This window comes from Grammomys surdaster, unplaced genomic scaffold (genome assembly GCF_004785775.1).
Source record: "Grammomys surdaster isolate TR1022 unplaced genomic scaffold, NIH_TR_1.0 126109, whole genome shotgun sequence".
Classification (NCBI taxonomy): Eukaryota; Metazoa; Chordata; class Mammalia; order Rodentia; family Muridae; genus Grammomys; species Grammomys surdaster.
In genome coordinates, this window is record NW_021620917.1 from 1545413 (window position 1) to 1568331 (window position 22919).

At 45.0% G+C, this 22919-nt stretch overlaps 4 protein-coding genes across 8 annotated transcripts in view; 2 read left to right on the plus strand and 2 right to left on the minus strand.

Moving 5' to 3' along the window:
* The window catches only part of Pms2 (PMS1 homolog 2, mismatch repair system component), a 24188-nt gene extending 19510 nt beyond the window's left edge, over positions 1 to 4678 (minus strand). Inside the window, exons 1-4 of one of the 2 annotated variants that reach the window (XM_028756045.1) lie at positions 4209 to 4678; positions 2485 to 2619; positions 1097 to 1183; positions 841 to 943 (exon numbers count right to left, since the gene is read on the minus strand). In XM_028756045.1, coding sequence (XP_028611878.1) covers positions 841 to 943; positions 1097 to 1183; positions 2485 to 2619; positions 4209 to 4365 — 482 coding nt within the window. In that variant the 5' untranslated portion in view covers positions 4366 to 4678. Of the gene's footprint in view, positions 1 to 840; positions 944 to 1096; positions 1184 to 2484; positions 2625 to 4208 lie in introns of both variants that reach the window. The other variant, XM_028756046.1, reaches the window with a different exon arrangement.
* Positions 4446 to 14435, plus strand: Aimp2 (aminoacyl tRNA synthetase complex interacting multifunctional protein 2). 2 transcript variants are annotated; one of them, XM_028756052.1, is made up of 4 exons: positions 4446 to 4707; positions 10352 to 10558; positions 12311 to 12542; positions 13940 to 14435. In XM_028756052.1, exons 1-4 carry the CDS (start codon positions 4573 to 4575, stop codon positions 14326 to 14328), a joined length of 963 nt encoding a protein of 320 aa, XP_028611885.1. In that variant the 5' UTR covers positions 4446 to 4572; the 3' UTR covers positions 14329 to 14435. The 2 variants fall into 2 exon arrangements, with proteins under 2 accessions (XP_028611885.1, XP_028611886.1); XM_028756053.1 differs by having other exon boundaries at positions 4446 to 4587.
* Eif2ak1 (eukaryotic translation initiation factor 2 alpha kinase 1) overlaps positions 14425 to 22919 on the minus strand; it is a 33674-nt gene continuing 25179 nt past the window's right edge. Inside the window, exons 12-15 of the mRNA XM_028756047.1 lie at positions 20267 to 20381; positions 19986 to 20068; positions 17845 to 18078; positions 14425 to 15347 (exon numbers count right to left, since the gene is read on the minus strand). Of these exons, the coding sequence (XP_028611880.1) occupies positions 15243 to 15347; positions 17845 to 18078; positions 19986 to 20068; positions 20267 to 20381 (537 nt within the window). The 3' untranslated portion in view covers positions 14425 to 15242. The remainder of the gene's footprint in view (positions 15348 to 17844; positions 18079 to 19985; positions 20069 to 20266; positions 20382 to 22919) is intronic.
* Ankrd61 (ankyrin repeat domain 61) overlaps positions 22078 to 22919 on the plus strand; it is a 4397-nt gene continuing 3555 nt past the window's right edge. The window contains exon 1 of one of the 3 annotated variants that reach the window (XM_028756048.1): positions 22078 to 22424. In XM_028756048.1, the coding sequence (XP_028611881.1) occupies positions 22194 to 22424 (231 nt within the window). In that variant the 5' untranslated portion in view covers positions 22078 to 22193. Of the gene's footprint in view, positions 22425 to 22574; positions 22651 to 22919 lie in introns of those variants that run through there. The other 2 variants (XM_028756049.1, XM_028756051.1) reach the window with 2 other exon arrangements.

Consider the following 22919-nt stretch of genomic DNA (forward strand, 5'->3'; position numbering starts at 1 on the left):
AATTAAGGTTTTAACTGAGTAAGGAATTATCATAACGCCATAAGTTTGGCCCCTAAAAGATGGTGAGGCAGTTTTATAAATGCTGTTTTGGTTTTTTTTTTTTAAGATTTCAATTCTTGCCGGGCAGTGGTGGCGCACGCCTTTAATCCCAGCACTTGGGAGGCAGAGGCAGGCGGATTTCTGAGTTCGCAGCCAGCCTGGTCTACAGAGTGAGTTCCAGGACAGCCAGGGCTACACAGAAAAAAAAAAAAAAAAGATTTCAATTCTTTAGGTTGAATTGCAAAATAACAAAGTATCTCAAATTCTATTCTGAAAGCTTTATTTCTCAGTTTTGTTACTAATTGGAACAGTTACAAAGAATTCAAAGACATGATTCAAAAATATAAAATTTATAGCTTCAGTGTAATTAAAATAGGGATTTCATTAAATCTTTTCCTAAAAACTGAAGAACTTAAACTAACGGTACTCATAACGTATCATGTATGTATTACTTTCTCTTTATTTACTTTTGCAGCGTTACTGGCCGACCCCAGGCATCCTGTATTGTAGGCAAGCAGTTGGCAGCTAAACTATAACCCTAGCCTGTGTGATCCCTAAAGGTTACTAAGTGCTTTAAGACAGGCAGTGACTGTTCTACAGTACGATCTGCTTCATTTCACTCCTCTGTTTCTCACATGTCAGTAAGTTACTTAGACTGGCAATCAGATAAAAGAGAATTCTGAAGTTCAGAGGAGTCAAGATACTTCGTAATAAAGTGTAAACAACAAGGATTCTCATCGCGCCTCTCGGCCTGCAGAAGTTGTTACATACGGCGTCCAACTGATGAGAATAATGCTTCACCTCAGTGCACACAGAGAGCTCAGAGCTTCCCCCCGAAAGCCAAAAGTTTCAACCTGCGTGAGGTCGGCAAACTCTTGAATCTTTGATGTGTGATGTTTCAGAGCTGAAAGAGAGTGAAAAGAAAGGCCCAAAATGTCTTCAGTGATAGCGTGAGAGACATATACAATCTATCACAGTATGTGCTGTAAGACAGTGATACTCAAACATCGGAGACATATGGAAATGATTACTGTATGATTAGGAACATTTGTCTTACCTAGACCTTCAAAGTTTTCTTCTTCTACCCCACATCCATTGTCTGAAACTTCAATGAGGTCCACCCCATAGTCTTTAAGCCTTAGATCTAAAAAATCCAATATATGTCTTTCTTAGTGATTAAGCCATGCTAAAAGGTTTTACTCTCACAATATCTGTAGCACAGAATGCAAACTTAACAGTCATGCCTATACTTTTACTTAAAGACACGACTGTCATTCTAAGGGGGGAAGGTGGCACTGAAGACCAAGCCCAGGATACTTGAAAGTCCCCCATTTAAGCTCAGATTAAATAGTTGGTTTATTATTATCTTTGTTATTGTTATTATTATTATTTCAAAAGGAATACTTTTAACATAGTCATTAAGAACAGGCTCAGGCTGGAGCAATGGCTCAGCAAGGCTAGGCTCACAACTAAGAATCCAAGAACATGTAATACAAGAATACAGGCTCTGCAATCAAGAGTTCTTGGATCATATTTTCTGAGCTTTATAGCCTCAATACAACTAAATTCCTGGTACCTCGGTTTTCTCTTCTGTACGACAGAGATAGTCACTCCCAAATCACAATAATCCACGTACTAAATAAGACATTCCGTGTATAACTCTTACCACATACCTACACAAGATTCAATTAATTCTTATTCTGTATAGCTAAATACCACGCACAGAACTGTTGTATAACAGTTTTTACTGATTTGAAAGATTCTCTCTAGGAGGGAGTGGGCTTGTGAGACTCCAGAGGTAAATAAATGTCACAAATCCAGAAAAGATGAAAACTACAAGCTTTGCTGAGTTTCTTAAAAGCCACCTTCGGTGCTCATCACTCAAGCTGGGGTGGGCGTCTAGGTAATACAGCTGCTTTTGAATCATTCTTGATCCCGTAAATAATCCCTCATCCATGTTTCTGTTAGTAACGCCAACACAAACGCATTAGTTCACCAAGTTAGAATGTGATACATTACTTTTTTCAGTCTGTCTCGAAGTTCCCTACCAGTGGTGAGTGGACCTGTGTGTGTTGTGCTTCCTCAGGGAAAGTCTTTCATACAACAACTAAGTGCTAACGTCAAAATAATAATAATTGGTACAGCAGTATTTGTTTTCTAATAATCCAGTAATGTTTCTTAAATAAATAACATGAGTGATTATTTCTTGTTGCTTAAAACTCTTCCAAACCATGGTCTGGAGACATGATGGCTCAGCAGTTAAGAGCACTGACTGCTCTTCCAGAGGTCCTGAGTTCAATCCCTACCATCCACATGGTGGCTCACAACCATCTGTAATGGGATCAGATGCCCTCTTCTGACGTGTCTGAAGACAGCTACAGTGTACTCACATACATAAAATAAATAAATAAATCTTTATAAAAAAGAAAAAATTTCCAAACTTACCAATACTAGTAGCACCAGCGTCTATACTATTTTCTATTAACTCCTTCACAGCAGTGCTTAAACTGAGTACCACCTGCCCAGAACAAATCTGATGGACTGACTTCCCATCAATAGGTTTGATGGCCTTAGCACGTTCTGTACTAAAACAAAACAACCAGTAACAAAACACAAAGTAAATACTTAGACAAAGCAGATAATGTGTTCCCACTCTGACTTTAATCTTGGTATAAATGACTGACTTGTAACTAGTTAGCTCAACCCATCCATTCATTAAATGGACACACTCATTTCACTTGGGACATGAATGTTCTACAACCTTTTAACATCTGTTAATACGTATTTAAAACTATCTGATACTGCAAAATCTAATTGTCCCTGCATCTATATGGAGGAGACCTGTTGTGCCCCTCAAGCTTTTATAACACAAGTTCTTCATTCTTGAAAAGCTGAATAAAAGCAACAATTCTTAAAAAAGTCAAAGTTTGGTGAGAAATACCAGTCGACAAAACTCATCTCCTGACTATGTAATAATTCCTTTTGAAACCTGAACCTAAATCCAAGCTGCTTACACTGCTCTGGTAAAAGTTCAAAGTTCATGTTAGAGACGAGAGCTCATTCCTGGCCTCCAAATGATAGTCCCACCTCACTACCACACTCAGCCAGTTAAGTTTCTTTCTGTACTGGCTTTCCGAGTTTAATCACCGTTTTGTCTGACTGCTACCACTGGTTTTGGTTTACTTCTTGCTCGTTTTGACACAGGGTCCAATGTAGCCCAGGGTGGCCTCAAGCTCCCTACATAGTTAAAGGTAACTATAAACTCCTGACGCTCCTGTTTCCACCCAGTCAGTGCTATGATTATAGGTGTGGTTTAATTCTTATCAATTGTGTGTGTGTGTGATCACAAATCCAGTCAAGTGGTGCTCACTGCCTATCATATGAAGTATGAAGTCCAGCAATGACTAGGTTTCAATCTACTATCCCTAATTCCGCTATGGGTTAGTCACAGTAAAAATAGTTCCCTGGCTATGAAAAGCTCCATGGAAGTATAATAGAACATTGGCACATCCTTTCGGTAAGAATTTTGGGGTATTTTCCTTATGGGCCGACATATACTAGACTTCTAAAAACCCTGATGACATAAGCAAAGAAACCTCTTTTCTCTTCAATCTACCTTGCACAGAACCCCACTCGTTATCACAGCACTTAGGTGTCTGAGGTAGGAGGATCTCAAAGCACTACCTCAAAAAGCAAAAACTTGCTCTCGTCTCTAACTGTAGAGGATCTCAGGGGGAAATCGCAGTGTTAAAATACAGACAGCAAATTTGCATTTACAAATCTGTCGCCGAATGTAACTGTGCTGGCCTTGTAAGATGTGCTTCACTGATTTGATGCCACCTGTGAACACAATACCACATACACAGAAGCACCGTAATATAATAAATCTAAAAAATCCTACTGGCTGCAAAATGAGCGTGAGCCTTTAAACCTCACTCTCCAAGTCTTCAAGTATAAAGACTCCAAAAAATATATATATTTTCGCGTTGGTTTTCAAGTCCACCGCCTGTGGCCGGAGGACGCCGAGGAATTAGCTTCCTCACAGGGAACCTGGCCCAGCGTACGTGAATGCCTCTCAGGGTCCACGAGCTTGCCTCGCGCCTCCGCCACTTCCGGTTCTTTCAAGAGGCCAGGATACCGGGAACTCTTAAAGAACGCGCCCGGCTTACCTCGCGCCTTCAGCTTGTTCCATGGATTCGGCACTCCTCCAGCCTCAGTCACCGCGGGAGAGTTCGCGCTGCCGCTCTGTGGAAACGCCTCTCCTGGGCCACCCATTGGCTGTTTTTGACATATAGCCCGCCCCTTCCGGGCGGGGTAGCAAAGCATGCCAAGACCTCCTTACCGTTGATTGGCCAGTTCAAAGGTCAAGTTGCTGACGTTAAACGAGCCCGACCAATAAAGGCTCAGGGACTTCATTTTTTTCCGGAACGCCAGCAGCAGGAGTCGGAAAGAAGGCGGCTACAGTCTGAGGTGGCCTTGGGTGGCCTCTGAGCGTTCCAGTCCCTCGCCCGCTACCTTCCTTTGGTTCCCACCATGCCGATGTACCAGGTAAAGCCCTATCATGGAGGCAGCGCACCTCTGCGTGTAGAGCTTCCAACCTGCATGTACCGGCTCCCCAACGTGCACAGCAAGACCACCAGCCCCGTGACCGACGCGGGCCACGTGCAGGTAGGAGCGTGCGGCCCCTGCCTAGTGCGCAGGCGCTGTTCGCGCCACGCCCTGCCCTATCCCACGTCCAGTCTAGCGCGCCGGCGCCGTGTCTGCGTATAGTCCCGGTCCCTACAGTAGATGGGTCCGACAAAACCCGCCTAGATTAGTGCTGTCGTGGGTTCCTGTTGCGATCGCCAGGCGCATAGAAAAGTGTACAACACAAAAAATGCTCATTCTGAGGAATTTTCAGATCCCGGGGTTACCGTAACGCAGGTTGACGGTTTTAGTGCCCCATCCTCCCCACTTGTAACTTTTCCACAAGAGGCCCGGACTTTTACTGTAGTTAAATGTTGTTTTTCGCGATTAGGTTGTGGAGTCTGTATCCTTAAGCTATATAATCTTGATGTATTGGAAACATAGTACGCGTTCTGTTGTCTGGCTTGCTGTACAAGATTTTCAGGCATTTTGCTGTAACAAAGATAGTAATCATATTCCTTTAGCCTGCCTAGCCACACCCCGCATATTTAATCTACCCAGCCCCCACTCATGGGCACTGGAATTTATAGACTAACTAACATAAATAGCCTATTTAAAATGGAATTCCTGGCCTAGTGGGCAGGTTTGCCTTCCACTTTGTAAGTTCTTTTTCAAAGTGGTTATACAGGTTTAAGCTGTTATCAGCAGGTAACTACTAATGTAGCTTTAATTTGAATTTCTCCAATTTCGAAGTAAGTTGAGGTATTTTTTTCGTGTTTCCTGGTCACGGGGGTGTGGGACAGAAACAGTGCCTTTGTAGCCCAGGCTGTCCTTGAACTCTTGTAGCCAAAGATGATTTTGAGCTCTTCCTCCTCTGGCCTCCACCTCCCAAATGCTAGGGCTAGAAGTGTGTGCCACCTTGCCTAACTCAAAATGATTATCTTACCACGTTTATCACTATTGATTTTTGTTAGGTCTGAAATGGCTGAGATGCTCATTAACATTGCAGAGCAGACACTGGCCCTCAGGTCCACCCAGCGTCCCTCAGTCTCTCCCTGTTACAGGGCCCTCCTGGCTGGTTTACCCCATCCCCTACTCTGAAGCCCAGCTACTGAGCTGGGCTTCTCTCTCCCTAGTTCCTCTGGCCCCTAAAGAACTAAGCCATTTGGCTATACCACTCTCTTGGCCAACTTCCCAGCTCAGTCTGGCCACGTTCACTCTGAACTCTCCCAGCTGTCTCTGCCTCTGCTCTCCCTTTTATCTCAATACACTTTATCTCCAGCATACCTTAGGAGTTGTCATGTTCCTTCCTTTTTCATTCTGTTTCCCCCCACATTCAATTTTCTTCTCTCCCTCACTCCCCTCTGTTCGTTCGTTCTCTCTCTCTCTCTCTCTCTCTCTCTCTCTCTCTCCATTCAGCTTAGAAAATCTGGCGTTTTGGGCAAATACATAAATAAATGCTGTTGTGGTCAGTTTTCCTGATCCCTGTTATCCTTTATTTTGCCTACACTGGAAGAGAAGTGGTTAATTCAAAACCTAGTGATATTCACAGTTGTCTAGCTGCAGAACTATGAAGACAACAGCAGACACGGATCAATGGTCCTTCAACTAGATACTGTTATAGAGGCACAGCCAAATGCACCTTCAACTGTACATTCCCAGGGAACAAAAAACAATCCAGAGTAGGACTGTCACCTTTGGTCAAGCAGCAAAGTTTTGTTTTGTGCTGGACATGGAGTCCAGGCCTTTGCATCTGGTCAGTAAGGTCTCTACCAGGGATCCACAGCTCCAGCCCTGGCTAGTTTGTTTGTTTGAAGTGATTTTTGTTTTAAAGAATTATTTTTATTTTTAATTTATGTGTATGTGTGTCAGCTCAGGTGCCTGAAGAGACCAGAGGTGTCAGATCCCCTGGAGCTGGAGTTCTAGACAGCTGTGAACCACCTGATGTGGGTTCTGACAATTGAACTTGGGTCCTCTGGAAGAGCAGTACCCTGAGCCATACCCTCCAGCCCCCGCCCTGTCTAGTTTTTAAAGTCGGCCTTACTTTAAAAGTTGATATATTATGTGACTTTCCTGGGGAGACATGAACAAAAATCCATTTGCTTCAGGGTAGAAGCATCAACAGATCAAAGAAAGAATTCTACCAAAAGTCTAGCTTGATGAGTTTAATCAGGGTTACTTACAGGGATATGGGCAGTATATAGGCAGCTACACCACTACAGAAAGCACTTCCAGCAAATATTAACTGCTTGTATCTCCTCGGGGGAGGGTGCTCCTGCTCAGCCTCAGAAGCCCTCCCCCTTCCAAAGAGAATGCTAATGGGCCGGATCTTATGAGGGTCCCAGGGATAATCAAAGCCACTCTGACTCCACGATGACAACAGCTGTGTCATGCTCAGAGTTTCCTGAGCATTCAGATGATATGCATCCTGCTGCTATAGCAATTCAATAGCAGAGGTAACAACAGTAATTAGAGATCAGAGCCACACAAAGAATTGACTGCTTCTAAATACATAAACAACACCAGTGGATCACAGTCCGCTCTCAGAAAGGGAACAGCAGGTAGGTAGCAGTGAGGTAAATAGATCTTGAGCATTTCTGTGTTGCTCAGAACAGAGAACCTACATCAAGCTGGACTAGAACTCAGAAATCAGCCCATGACATCCACAATTCCTGCCTCAGGCTTGCTTCAGAGTGTGTTGCTTCAGTTTGGATCTAGTAGCTGCTGCTACTTTGGCTCTGGTGGGACATGGCTTCATGTTGCTATTTGTAGAAATGAAGAAGACTGCACACACACACAAATCACAACCACAAGCTGTTAAAAGAAATAAAAGTGCTGACGATGGATGTGGTGTTGCACCTCTGAAATCCCAACATTCGGGAGGTTGTGTTTAAGGCCACTGTGGTCTCCCCACTGTCTCTACACACACACACACACACACACACACACACACACACACACACACACACACACACCTGAGCTGGTGAACTGGCTCCATGGACAAAAAATTCTTGGCTCCATAACTGAGCATCTGCGTTTCATCCCTGGACTCCACATGGTGGAAGGAGAGAATCAACACCCTTGTGCTGTCCTCTGACCTCCACATTCATGTGTGCACACATAAGAAATAAATATATAAAAAGCTGAAATAAAGCCGGTAGTTTGAGACTTACTCCTCAGCAACTATGATTGGTTTCTTAATGCATGCCAGACTGTACTTGGCAAAAAGAATGCATTCATATGAAGGATAAGCTGTTTCCTCTTCATGAGTTATTATCTCAGAGGCAAATGCTTCCGATGACCAAGATAAGAGAATCCCAGTGCTGCCTTGAAATAATTTGCAGACTTGATCACTTTTCCCAGGAAGTACTTGCTCCGGGGAGATGCTTGAAGGATACTTCCAACCCTGAGTTCCAGGCTTAAAGAGATGGTTCGGTGCTTAAGAGCACTTTTTGTTCTTCCGGGGAGCCTGGGTTTGGTTTTCGGGACCCATAGAGAAACTTACAACTGACTGTAATCCTGCTTCCAGGATATCCAATGCTCTCTTCTGACCTCTGGGCACTGGTGTACACACATGCACAGACAAACATACAGGCAAAGCACCCATACACATAAAATAAAAATAATTTAAACATTGAGGGCCCTTCTCCCCTTCCTTTGTATAAATTATTTTCTACTGTCCTTTATCTTTTCTCTGCTCGTTCAGACATAGTCTTTGAAGGTATGCGGTTGAGACAGTGTCTCCTGTAGTCCATGCTAGCCTTGAACTTGTTATGCAACAGCTGAGGCAGTACTTAAATTCCTGTTCTTCCTGCCACACCTCCCAAATGTTGGAAATACAGGTATGTGCACTATATATGGCTTAAACCAAGTATTTTTAATTAGCCTGCTATTGAGAATAAAGGATTCTGGGTACAATGAGAGGTCTATGTAGGAAGATCTTATGAATCCAGAAGCCCAAGGCCATCCTGGACAACATAGCAAAGACCCTTCCTTTATTTTAGAAGAGTTGGGGTTTTGTCTCAGCTGTGGTGGTGCATACTGTAATTCCAGCACATTGGAAACTGAAACAGGATTGTGAGTTCCAGGCCACTTAAAGCTGTACAGTGAAACTGTCTCTCCAAAACGAAGGGGCAGAGGAGGGGCAGTGTTTTGTTTTCATTTTCTTTCCTTTTCTCACCTAACTTACCTAAAATAGGACTCGACTATTTTTTAAGATTTATTTTTATTCATATTTATGTGTCTGTGTGCATGTCTGTGGGTGAGTGCTGTGTGTGTAAGTGCTTGTGGAATGTGTATGTGTGCATGTCTGTGGCTGAGTGCTGTGTGTGTAAGTGCTTGTGGAAACCAAAAGACTATGTCAGATCTCTTGGACCTGGAGTTGCAGTTAGTTATGAGTCTTGTGATGTAGGTGCTGGGAACCAAATTAACCCCTTTGGAAGAACAAGTTTTCCTAACTCCCAAAGAGGACTACCTCACAGCCACACTCAGTTCTGTTTCTTCGATGTTGTAGAGTAACTTGTGGATCGATTTGCAGGACCTGCTGGGCTGGAGGAACGGAGGTTCTGTTTTGGGTTAGAGTGGAGTGTCCCATGTCTGTCCTGCCACTAGGCTCAAGGCCCCTCAGGGAGGGGGGCGGGCCATGGGAAGTTTGACTGTACTCAATCCATGCCAAGACTGTGGGACCCCACTCTGGGGGTGGCGGAGCGTGGTCTGAGGTCCCCGGGGACTGCTTGAGTTGGCTCAAGGTCCCTGGGCCTGCGATGAGGCCAGGGATCATCTGGTTCTCAGGCTCTTGGGCACCCAGGCGCCTCTGGGATCCACAGAAGAGCCGAGAACAAAGTGGGGGCCACAGGCTGGATTGTCCCACAGCCAAAGGGGAAAGGGGTAGAGCAGCTCCAGCTGCATCCAGTGGGGAGGGTCCTTGGCTTGTAGCAGCAGTTGCCTTGCTTGGGTTGGTGGTCGCTGTGGCTGGTAACGCAGAGATGTCTTCTGCAGGAGATCAGATGGGGCTCTGTAGGTGAAGGCCTTCTCCATTGCTCCCCACGGTGGATCTTGATGATTTTTAAGTCCATGGTTTTAAGGCTTTATTATCATGGCGGGAATTAGATGAGAAACTGTACCCTTGTTTTCTCAGGGTAGGCCTGAGGTTAAATACCTTTGTGTCTGAGAAGGAAAACTTAATTGGCTACGCCCTTCTGGCCTTTAGGTACCTCATTAATATGGAGATCTGTCTTGAGGCTCTGTGACTGAAAGACATCTATGGAGGGCTGCGCCCTCATGTCAGGAGCCTAGAGTCTGGGGGCGTGGTGCCTTAGGATCACATAGGTCCCACCTGGGGTCCCCCAGGATCACCTGGGGTCTCCTGCAGTTTCTAGCCTGTGCTTGACCAGAAGCCTGGCTGCCTTTCACGGTCCTACAGTTCTGTTGCTTCATAGAGTTTTGTTTTTTTATTTTTATTATTATTTTTTAAAAAACATACTTGTTTTGGTGGGGAGGAGGGTGCCTACCAGCATCCATGTGGAGGTCAGAGGACAGCTTGTAGGTGTTGGTTCTCCCCTTTCATGTAGGTCTGGGTGATGGGACTCATTGTCAGGACTGCCAGCAAAGCACCTTTTATATACTGAGCCGTGAGTTTTTAGACAGTGGAAATTTGGTGACAAACAAATTTGGTGGTTAACTTTAGGAAACATCTGAGCCATCTTTGCAAGCCCTTGAGTCTCGCCAAGATGATATCTTAAAGCGCTTATATGAGTTAAAGGCAGCAGTCGATGGCCTTTCAAAGATGATTCACACCCCAGATGCGGACTTGGACGTAACCAACATCCTGCAAGCTGATGAGCCCACGACTGTAACCACGAACGCTTTGGATTTGAATTCCGTGCTTGGAAAGGTGAGAAAACAAATGTCTATGAGTGCCAGAAAATAGTGCCAGCGGCTTGGCTTTGTAGTTTTCAGAGGTGGAGCACTTGTTTTATTTCTTCTCTTAAGTAATTGTACCTAGAACTGCTGTGGGGATCACTCACTCCTGTGATCTCAGCGCTTGGGGGCTGGGCTAAGAGGAGCATGAGTTCTAGGTTACAGGGAGACCCTGTCTCAAAAAAATAAAATGATTACTCCCAGAGCTATAAGGCCTCTTGTTATGGTAAGGGGTGAACACAGAGAGAAGAGAGGGCAGAGAAGGGAGGTCTAAAGTCCCAGCATCCTGTTGTCCCAGTCTGTGTCAGCTACCTCTAAGCCTTGGGAGGAAAGGACATCCCAGCTCATTCTAGGTGCCACTAGATAGAGCAGAAGTGTCCCCCACTCTTTTTGAGGAGATGCTCTGGCTACACAGATAGAAAAATCTCAGCTCCCCTGTTGAAGTTCATTGCAACAAGACAGTTCCAGTCTTGTACTTCAGATGTACTTTGCTTAAGTTTGGTCTAGAGACTGCTCAGCAGCGGCTGTCTTAATGTGTCAGCTAGCACTTACGACTGAAATTTATAGAACTCAGCCTACCTAGAGGACCAGTTCATATGCAAGGCTGTTGCATTTCTTCAAAAGTAGTGTTTGAAGATGCAGTGGAGTAGTCCAAGAAGCTGCGTGAGTAATCTCTAGAATTCTGATAATACAATGCAAACACCTAAAGAGCGCGGGTGTTACTCACCCAGGGCTTTGACAACCTTGGTGCCTCTGCCTTGGTTTGTCCTTTCTCCTACCTTCTCATCTGACCTGCATGTTTTCATGTACTGAGGAAGCAACCAAGACTTGACCAGACCCTGAGGAGGCCAGAGTCTCCAAGGTGAGTCAGGAAACACGCACAGCCAGGGTGCTGACTTGTCAGTATGCTGGGGAGGGTAGGACCTAGTGGTGAGGATGAACAAGACGCTCACGTCCCACTCTTATGTGCCTTTATGTGTGTGCAGGTTCCTGTGCACATGTATGCAAGTGCATGTGAAGGCCAGAGAACAAACTGAGGCTTTTTCTCAGGTGATGCCCATGGTTTTTTTCAGTCTCTCTCACTGACCTAGAGCTCGCCTGCAACTGTCTGGCAGACGTGCAGGGACTAGCCTTTGTCCACCTCCTCAGCTCTGGGATTACAAGCACACTTTTCATGTGGTTTTGAAGATTGAACTCAGGTCCTTAAGTTTTAAGGCAAGCATTTTACAGAATGAGCTGTCTTTCCAATTCTGGGTTTTGTTGTTTTGAGAGGTTCCCATGTTGCTCACGCTGGCCCCAGACTCACTTTATAGCTGAATGTCTCAAATCCTTGTACCTCCTACCTGTTAGGAAGTGTTGACTTACAGGCCTGTGTCCGTCGGCACTTCCTTCTGAGCTCATGACTCTAGATAACCTGCTTGCCTCCCCAGGACTCAAGTTCTCCCAGCTGTCAAGTAGGGTCACAGCAGCATCTTTAAGTGGATTTGACACTCAGTTAGACCCTGGAAAGTGCTTGGGGGTAGCACTTGATTCATTTTTGAATACAGGTGGCACTTTTGTTTCAAGACAGAGTTTTCTATGTAGCCCTTGCTGACCTGGAACTCTACGTAGACCAGGCTGACCCATCCACTTGCTTCTGCCTCCAGAGTGTTGGGATTAAAGGTGTGTGCCACCTCTCCTGGCCAGTTGGCTCTTGTTGGCTTTAGTGTTTTGGTCTTTCCCTCAGGATTATGGGGCGCTGAAAGACATTGTGATCAACGCAAACCCAGCCTCGCCACCACTGTCCCTGCTTGTGCTGCACAGGTTGCTCTGTGAACGCTACAGGGTCCTGTCCACTGTGCACACACATTCGTCTGTCAAGAATGTACCTGAGAATCTTCTCAAGTGCTTTGGGGAGCAAGCTAGAAAACAGTCCCGCCATGAATATCAGCTGGGCTTCACTCTGATTTGGAAGAACGGTAAATGGGGGGACTGGGTTGAATTTCCTTGGGCTGCAAAGGTGTGGACCAGTTCACAGCACTGAGTATAGCCAATTGTTATTTGGTGAAATCCTCTCCAAGCCTAGCCAGCTTGTGGGGCTACTGGAGTGGGAGATGCTCTGGAGAGAGTGGGGTTTCTCAATGAGACAATTCAAGGGGAGCTGAGCCTTGGAGGATGGGGTTCTCCTGTGCAACCTTGCAAAGCATGGGAATAGTAGCTATCCCCACTGGTCAAATTTTAAAAATCCATTCAAGGAACACTAACAGTGTCTTTCAGTTTGGCCTATAAAGGACACCAGGGTTATCATTTCTTCATCGTCCCACAGAGAAATGCCTTTCCTGCCTGAGCTTCATACAGGTCGAAACACATTATTGCCTGTTACCTGTTCAGTGGTACCTTTCCTATTTTGAGACAGTATCTCAGTTCATAACCCAAGCTAGCTTCAAACTCTGGCCTTTGGTTTTCTTGTCTCACCTTCCAAAGAGAGTTATGCACGTGCACCTCTATGCTGGGCCGTCCAGTGACACCTTAGCTACCCCCAGCTTCACATCCAAAGTGATGTGATGATCCTTGCCCTGGGCAGTCAATGGAAATCTAGTTTCTGGGCTGTAGCCTCCAAATTCAATGGCAAGGGGGTGGAATTGATGGGCCAAGTTCTGTCTAGCTTGAAGAAAACTGTCATAAACACAAGAGCGGAAAGGGCTACTCAGTCACTTATAAGCATACATTGTGTATGTGTGTGGCTGCATGGGGGCATGCCTGTAGAGGTCAGGGATAAGGTGTCTGTGTTGTCCACAGAAGGCATACAGACCCGCTTCGTATGTGCCCTGGGGACTGAACTCGGGCCTTTACCCAGAGTCATCTCACTGGGCCTCCATCACTTTTTTTTTTTTTTTTTTTAAAGGAAGGAGGTTGCACTCTTAAAAGCCTGGTATGGTGGCACGTGCCTGTAATCCCAGCACTTAGGAAGCAGAGGAAAGTGGACCCTGAGTTCCAGGCCAGTCTGAGCTATGTAACAAGCTTCAGGGCAGCCAAGGATACATAGTTGAGACTGTCTCAGAAACAACAGCAATTAAAAAACTAAAGACTCAGCCAGGCAGTGGTGGCACAGGCCTTTGATCCCAGTACTTGGGAGGCAGAGGCAGGTGGATCTCTTGAGTTTGAGGCCAGCCTAGATTACTGAGGGAGTTCTAGGACAGCTAAGGCTACACAGGGAAACCCTGTCTTGAAAAACCAAGCAAAGAAACTGAAGTCTCTTGATTATTACAGATGTTGGTTGTTATTTTTAAAAATGATCTTGCTGTCAGTTCATGAATGTGATGAGTTCCCCCTTCCAACAGTACACTCTGACTCTGGTGGGTTTTTTCCTTTCCAGTGCCCAAGACACAGATGAAGTTCAGTGTACAAACAATGTGTCCCATTGAAGGAGAAGGGAACATCGCACGTTTCCTCTACTCTCTATTTGGCCAGAAGCACAATGCTGTCAACCTAACCCTCATCGATAGCTGGGTGGATATCGCCATGTTTCAGCTGAAGGAAGGGAGCAGTAAAGAAAAAGCGGCCGTGTTCCGCTCCATGAACTCCGCCTTGGGGAAGAGCCCATGGCTGGTTGGGAACGAGCTCACTGTGGCAGATGTGGTGCTGTGGTCCGTGCTCCAGCAGACTGGGGGCAGCAGTGGGGCAGCACCCAGCAATGTGCAGCGGTGGCTTAAGTCCTGTGAGAACCTGGCCCCCTTCAGCACTGCCCTCCAGCTCCTTAAGTGAATTTGTCTTGCAGGGCTCAATGAAGAATGGTATGGTTTCCAGTCTGTTGTCAGAAAGGGACTTCTCCAATTGTCAGGCATCAATAAAAGCACGATATGATCTGTGGATTTTTTATTTCATTTTATTTTAAAGTCAGTAAAACCAAGTGCAATGCACTGAGATGACTGCCAGCCAGGGGCAGGCACTTTATGGCATCAGAGATTGCTGTCTGAGAATTTCAGGTGGTTTGTGGAGTTGAGGCTTGAAGAAGGAAATGAGTGTGGGAGACTACACAAAATAAAGGTAGAAGACATCTCAGCTGCTAAGACCACTTGAGGGCAAGCTGCAGGATGATACCAAGTCGAAAGAGAACAGAAGGGCTGGGGACAGTGCACTGTGCTAAGAAGCTGAACTTTGACCTTCCAGGCAATGCACAGCCCACAGAAGTTTTGAGCCAGGAGTGATCAAATGTCTTTGGTAACTGGCCGTGACAGCAGTGTGCAGGGACCAAGGAAGACTTGCAGCTGTCACAGCAACAGCAGCCAGGCTGGCATACATCCTTGGGGCAAGCAGTTGTGGGGGAAGGGACACTGATTTCTGTAGTACAACCTTCAGGAAGACAGGATGGTCAATAGGCAGAGCTTAAAGAAAGAGTGGTACCTTACCTTAAGATTCAGGGGTGGGCAGTAACATTTAAATAGGAAATTCAGGAACCAAAACTTGGAGAAGGTAGGAGGAAGAGGCTAAATTTAGTCCAGCCTTGGGTCATGGAAGGGTTCCTTGAGGAAAGGAAGCTGGGGGTCCTTTTACATCTTTACACAGGTTTGCTCTGTACAATTGGAGTCACGCCTGTCCTCAGCTAAGGGTTGAACATTTACATTCCTACTGACTGTAATGTAAGTTCAGGCTACACAGGCAGGCCCCCATTTCCCCTCTTATCTCTTCAGCCCTTTATCCTGAGAAAGGAGGCTCAGTTGCTTCTTTAGTTCTTCAATTTCCTTTTCTTGCTCTATTATCTTCATCTGCAATGTGAGGTTAACCTGGAAAGAAAACATTTATGACTCCATTAAAATGGCCTGGCTTTCAAAGTGTTCATACATCCTTGCTGGGCCTGAACAGCAGCTGTCACAGTCTGAACATCAGTAGTCACCCCTGCAAGGCTCAAGTGTCAAGTTGCAGAGGACCGACATAATTAAGTGATATTTCTCAGCCTGCTCCATTAGCAAAGATTATGTCTGAAGCTCATCAGGTGTCTTCCTTCAAAGTCTGTCAGTCCTTGATGGTGGTGCATCTGTTAGTTTACAAGGCACTGACCTGGAACTTCACGCGACACCCAGACCAAGCTAGCTGGATCACTAACTTCCAAGCATCTGTGTTTTCTACCTCCCATCTCACCACCACTAGGATTACAGGTGCAAGCCACCAAAGTAGGCTATTTAAATTGTTTTGTTTTTTAATTTAGAAATTAGACTTAGGTATTTTTGTGTATGGGTGTGTATGTGTACTAGGATGGACTTGTGGCAATCAGAAGAGATTTGTCAGTCTATCCTTTACTTCCACTATGTGTGTCCAAGGATTGGACTGATGACCACACTTGATGGTAAGGGCCCTTATTTTCTGAAGTGTTTTTCCAACACTGATGTTTCTGAGGCAAGCAGCTTTCTTCCCTGCTCCCAGCTATCTTTCAGATAATCACTATAAATGGTTCACAAGCTAGTGCCAATCATAATTCTAGGATCTATAAATTCTGGGATCCAAGGAGCTGTACCCCTTGTCCTCCCAGAATGTGTCAGTTGGTTAGGGGACTGGGGAGGAGAGGGCCAGAGAATGCTATCAGATGCTCATAGTACATTCTTTTGCTGATCTGGAGGCTATAGCTAGAAAGCCTGACTTGCACTGCTATTCAAATGCTGAGCACAGCCTGGAATCCTGCTTGAAGGTAGATTCGTGGCTGTTGCTAGCTGCTGGTCTAGAGACCATACTTTCAGTAGCAAACCGCTAGGCATCGACCAACCTAGGGCCTATAGGCCACATGTGACCAATTGCATGAGGCTTAGGTAGCTATGAATGTAACCTAACACAGAATTGTAACCTAGTGAAAACATGATATATGTGTACGTATATATACCTACACACATACACTTTTGTAACCTGGTTCCATGGTTGACATGTAAACTTTGTACGTGGACTTCTGTTGCAATGTCAAGGCTGGCCAGCCTCATTAAAGAATATATTTTGAATCACCCTTTGGTGAAAACTTAGGTTTCTAGAGCAAGATAAGGATGAATCACCTACTATTTCAACATGCATAGGAGCTGGTATCTTGGACCATAGCCATATGGCAGAAAAAAGCCAGCTTCCGGTAGTGGCCTGCTGAAAGCTATGCAGAGGCCCCTCACTACTGTCCATTCCTGCTCAGAATCACTACCCTTTTTTACCAAGTATATTAGTACAATCATTTCAGGAAATCCATGGTTAGAAAAGAAAAAAATAAAACATCCTCCTGAGTTATATGAGAACAGAGGGGAAAAAAAAACCCTACAGCCTAGACTAAGTTTAGAACAGCAGTTGGCAGTGTACAATTGCTATGGGTTCTGTATCAATCCAGTACCTGAAATTCTTAGACAACTAAGTGTAGGTTTAACTATTTTGTTTCCATAAACTCCAAAACTCATAATTGTGAAGTAGAATTCACAACTAACACAAATTCTGTTTTGAGCTTCATTCATATTTTCCTCAGCATGAGAAGAAAAATGTTAGACTTCACTGGCTACTGGGAAACAAAGATGCTGGTACTTAAAATCACTCTGAAGCCATGCTGGGTATGAAGCAATCTGTCTCTAGTACAGGGCAGGGTTTCATTTTTATGATTAAGTGTGTGTTTATGGTTGGGGGAGAGTACACATACTATGGACCATATATGGGGGTCAGAGGACAAAGTTTTGTGTGGTGATCTGTTCTCTCTTCCATTCCATCATTCCATAGGTTCTGGGGTATCCAATTTGGGCTGTGAGGTTTGTCTGCCAAGTGACTTTAACCACTGAGCCATCTCTCCAGAACAGGAGGCTTCTGCCAAGGAATTTCTAACATACAAAAAACCAGCCTGGGAGCTAAGGGTAAACAGAGACTCAAATGCTAGACAGCTAGATTCTAAATTACAATGAGTATAATGCGCTTAGTAGGAACAGTATCTGTCACTGTGTGACAAGTTACTTAACTTAAATCTTACTTCCTTATCTGTGAAAGGGAGATTAGCAATGTCAACCTCGGAGTTGAGAGCCAACTGAAAGACAAGCTGATCGAAAGCTCTTGGAGTTGACAGTTCAAGTCTGCAGTCTCAGCACTCAAGAGGCACAACAGAGCATGTGTGCACTTTGTTCACACACACAATTAATAAAATAAAAATATTTTTTAAAATTAATAAACCTGTTGTCAGGGATGAATGGATAGACAGACAGACAGACAGACTGAGTCATGGGATCATACCCAACTCAAAGTAAATATTCAATAACTATTGAAAAAGAAAATGTTACATACATTTCCAGTTGTTTGAAAAAGTTCACTCTGCAGCAGCTGAAGAGCAGACGGTCTCTGTGACGCATTCCTCCCAGTTAGGAGCTGGATATACTTGGCTTGCACTGGACACCTTTTACTGAGGGATTCGGGTATCCTACCAGTCCTTACACCTGTTAAGACTGTTGCTCGCTCCATTTCTGTCCCGAATGGCTGAAAGAGCTCAAGCAGGATCACACCCAAGCTATACATGTCTGACTGCAGAGGAGGGAAACGGCACACAAAGGTTATAAAGTTAGAAGGGTACCTCTAACAGCACAACCTCTCAAGTGAGGACGTCCACCAAGGAGGCCTTACAGCATCCCCAAAGAAGGGCACATAGCAGAGTGTCTCAGGCCTCAGAAGCAGGAATCTGCCTCAGGGAAGAGGTGTCTGAGACTTGCCTAACCCCAATCCCTTTGATACCCAGAGGGAATACATGAGCTTGGAAGACAGCGGTCAGATGAAGGGCAGGAGTATCTCCCAAAAGACACAACAGTCAGTGCCCTATACAACAGGGACATCATCCCACCACCCACCGTAATCCAGGCCTGACAGAGTGACCCAGGCAAAATGACCAAACTCACGACTCCTGTATTAGCAACAGTAGACTGTCACCAGGTCCTACTAAGGCTAACCTCTGCCTCTATTCATAATTGAGCACTTTTTTTCAAGATCAATTTTGTGTGTGTGCATGTGCACACAAAATGTGTGAGGGTGCCCAAAAAAGCCAGACGAGGGTATCAGATCCCTTGGGACTGGAATTCCAGGTAGCTGTGAGCATCCTGATATGGGTGCTGGAACCAAACTCTGTCTTCTGAAAGAAGCCTCTACCCACTGAGCCAGCTTGCCAGCCCCATCCATGCAGAAACCTGTCCTACTTTCCATAACAGGAGCTTACTGCTCTTAAGGGAAGCAATGAGTTTTCCTGGCAACTCTTTTCCAGGCACTAAACAACAAAATGAAATGATTCACGAAAAAGACACTGATTAGGCTGCTATAGTGAAAAAGGATTTATTTCAAGAACCAGAACTGGTAGCCCATGTCTGCAATCCCAGCACTTAGGGGTTGGGATGGGAAGATCTTGAGTTGGAAGCTAGGCGGGCCACACAGATCCTGTCTTAAAAAGTAAAAAGGAGCGCTGAGCACACTGCAGTGTGGGAGCACTTGATGAGGACACGCAAGGCCCTGCCTCAACCCTCAGGGCCACAGAAAACAAACCCCAGCAAAGTACTAGAGTTTGGAAAAGTACAATGCTTTAAAACTTAAAAATAGAACCGAAAAGACAGCCGGGCAGTGGTGGCGCACGCCTTTAATCCCAGCACTTGGGAGGCAGAGGCAGGTGGATTTTTGAGTTCGAGGCCAGCCTGGTCTACAGAGTGAGTTCCAGGACAGCCAGGGCTACACAGAGAAACCCTGTCTCGAAAAACCAAAAACAAAACAAACAAAAAACAAAAAAACTGAAAAGACTATTTTAACATTTTTTTTCAAGGAATAAAGAGGGATAAAAAGGAATAAAACCTTACAGGATCTGTATTCTCTTTCAACAAGAGTCAGAGACACACTTCCCTATACCCTCTGTTTACCTAAGTTTGAAGTCAAGAGAATGAATGACTGAAGACACTTCCATCAAGTCTAGCTTCCTGACATGAATGGTGACATTTTAAAACTGACTTCAACATTTAGTGACATCCGTGGAATTTGAAAGTCACACAGCAGCCGGGCAGTGGTGGCGCACGCCTGTAATCCCAGCACTTGGGAGGCAGAGGCAGGCGGATTTCTGAGTTCAAGGCCAGCCTGGTCTACAGAGTGAGTTCCAGGACAGCCAGGGCCACACAGAGAAACCCTGTCTCAAAAAAAAAAAAAAAAAAAAAAAAAAAAAAAAAAAAAAAAAGTTGAAAGTCACACAGCCTAAAGAGCAACACACAGGCAGATGGCTGAAAAGGAATCGTCTCTCCTTTTTTGATGTTCACTGTCTGAATGTGTGTTCTTCCTGGCTCGTCTGATGTGACAGATTACCTGCAGGACTCAGCTAAGACCAGGACACCTCTGCAACAGAACTGCACGTATGGTTCTACTTGTTCTAATCCCTTGACAAATGGAGAAAAGGGGAAAACAAACAGTACCTTGGCATCGTACTCAGATCCTTCCAACTGTTCAGGTGATGCGTAGAGACAAGTTCCCACTCTGGATGTGTGTGTCGGTGTTCCTGTGATTGAAAAGGCCATTAAGCTACTTCCTGTAACATGAGGAGACCTCTCTTTGTAGCTCCTGAAGGAACACCTGCCTGTTGGCCTCACCTGAGCTTTGCTTATGAAAGCTCTAAGATTCTCAGTATGTAAGGCCATGTCTCTTTTTATTTTAAATGCAAAAATAAAGAAAAATAAGTGAATAAATAAATCCTTACCTTTCCCATTTCTGTTAGTCCAATCTGCGTTCTTCTGAATGATGTCTGCACAGGCCAGACCAAAGTCTCCTATTTTTACTTGCTGATCAGGGCCATGAAGAAAAATGTTTCTAGGCTACAAATAAGTGGAGAAGTCAAATCAGTTTTCTTAAAACAAACAGTGAAAACGGTGAGTTGTTGAGTGCCAGGCATGGAGGCTTACACCTATAATGCCACAACTTGGGGGGCAGAGGCAGGAGGATCACTGTGAACATGGAACCAGTTAGGTTTACATCATTGAGCCCTAGGTTATCAAGGACCATACAACAAAAGCCCTGTCTCAAACATAGGAAAAGCTGCTGGGCTGAGGGGCAGCACAGTGAGTGAGTGCCGGCTGTACAAGCGCACGGAGTAGAGCTCACATCTCTAACAGTCAAAGGAAGAGCTGGGTGTGGCCCAGTAGTGCCTGTAATCCTGGCATCATATAGAAGACACAGGAGGCTCACTGGGGCCTGCTGGCTATCAGCCTCCTAGCTCCAGGTTCAGTGAGAGACATTGCATCAAAAGAACACGGGAGAGAGTGATAGAGTGGGACACCCAAAATCCTCCCTCTGGCTGACACACACGCACCACATACCACACCACGTTACACTCACACACACCTCTCACACACATACTACATATACACTCATACCACATACACACACACAGAGCATGTTACTCATACACTGACACACCAAAGTAAAAAAAAAAAAAAAAAAAAGTTCCTGAGTGCTGGCCACTGAGGAATAAGTTTTAATTTAAGAAATTACAACTTAAAAGGGCCAGAAGCTGTGGCTGAGCTGGCAGAGTGCTTGCCTCACCTGAGCAAGCACTGTGCTCTCACTCCAGGAATGCATAAAGTAGCACAGATCTGCAATCCAGCACTAGAGAGGTGCTGGCAAGATCAGAAGTTCAAGGTCACCTTCAGCTACATAGCAAGTTGGAAGCAAGCCAGAACTGCAAGAGGCTCTTTCAAATAACAGCAACAACATTACCATGCAGCGAGGAGAAAAGATTTTACTAAAATTAAAGCAAACATTAAAAGTTGCAATCTTACATTAAATGTAATTCACTTTTATGTTAATATATGCCCTACTCTGTTTTGGTCCTGCTAAGAGTTTTGTTTTTTAAAAATCATATGTGCAGGGCTGGAGAGATGGCTCAGCCGTTAAAAGCACTGACTGCTTTTCCAGAGGCCTTGAGTTCAATTCCCAGCAACCACATGGTGGCTCACAACCATCTGTAATGGGATCGATGACCTCTTCTGGTGTGTCTGAGGACAGCTACAGTGTACTCACATATATGAAATACATCATTAAAAAAAAAAAAATGTGTGTGCATGCATGGCATGGCATAAGGAGTACAGCCAGAGGACAATCTGTAGATATACCACTGTGTGGCTCACCAGGTCAGAGCTCAGGTGGTCACACTTGGTGCTAGGCATCTTACCTTGGCCACCTCACTGGCCCGATTAGATTTAATTACAGTTGATGTGTAAGGGAAAAGAGAAATTATTTTAGCTATAAGACGCCAATTTGGGTGTAAAAGCTGAGAAACTTGTATTTGGTACTATAAATGAAGGAACAAAGTCTCAGAGGCTGGCTCCGGTATAGAAATGGATTCAGTGCACACCTTTAATCCCAGCACCTAGGAGGCAGAAGCTAATGAGTCTCTGAATTTGAGGCCAGCCTCATCTACACAGAGAATTCCAGGACAGCCTGGGCTACACAGAGAAAAAACCTGTCTCAAAAAAAAAAAAAAAAACTGAACAAAGGATTCTGATGACAAACACAATTCTAGAACAGTTCTAGAACTGAGCCAAAGGGATGATCATCGTAAGAGAGGAAACTGACCAATTCCACAGCAGTCTCCCTCACCTGTAATCCCTTACTCTAAAGACGTTCTCATGGGAAACATAACCAAGAGAGGAAGCAGAGACCTGGTGGCTGACAGTGCCACGCTGCTGGAGGAGAGCCTGGTGACTGCACTGCACTCTAGACTGTATGACGCCATCATCAAGGAAGACTGCGACACAATCAAGACACTTCTCAGAAACCAACCTGTCAACCAGCCCCTGACCATCCTGGCCAGCTCCAGCAGCCACAGACTCCTGAGCCAGGTACTCCTTACTCTCTCAGTCACATTAAAGAAGCGGGTCAGGAATTGGTGGCACACCCTTTTAATCCCAGCACTTTGGAGGACTTCACAAAACATAGGGCTCAGCAGACCATCACCCAGGTCCAAGATACCCCAGCCTGCAACTCCTCCTTCCACCCACCACACACAGATGGATGGACAAAACACATCTTGTGTGGCTGGAAGAGTAACCTCTCGAAATACACCCACAGCAGTGGAGTCATGTAGGTGAATTCTTTTTCACTTCATGTACACCTTCCTAGATTTTCTTTTGTTTGTTTGTTTTTGTTTGTTTGAGGCTGGGTCTTACTCTATAGTCCAAGTTGGCCTAGAACTGACCATGTTACCCAAGCTGGCCTAAAGCGTGCAACAATCCTTCTGTCCACACTTCCCAAGTGCTGGAATGACACTTTTTCCTTTTTGTCGAATGAAAGAAAGAAAAAGAAAGAAAGAAAGAAAGAAAGAAAGAAAGAAAGAAAGAAAGAAAGAAAGAAAG

Excerpts from the sequence above, each read along its gene's own strand:
- Aimp2 (XM_028756052.1), top strand. The coding sequence starts at position 4,573 with ATGCCGATGTACCAGGTAAAGCCCTATCATGGAGGCAGCGCACCTCTG. Across the intron at positions 10,559-12,310 it reads TGAATTCCGTGCTTGGAAAG|GATTATGGGGCGCTGAAAGA; the intron begins GTGAGAAAACAA and ends TCTTTCCCTCAG. Across the intron at positions 12,543-13,939 it reads CACTCTGATTTGGAAGAACG|TGCCCAAGACACAGATGAAG; the intron begins GTAAATGGGGGG and ends TTTCCTTTCCAG.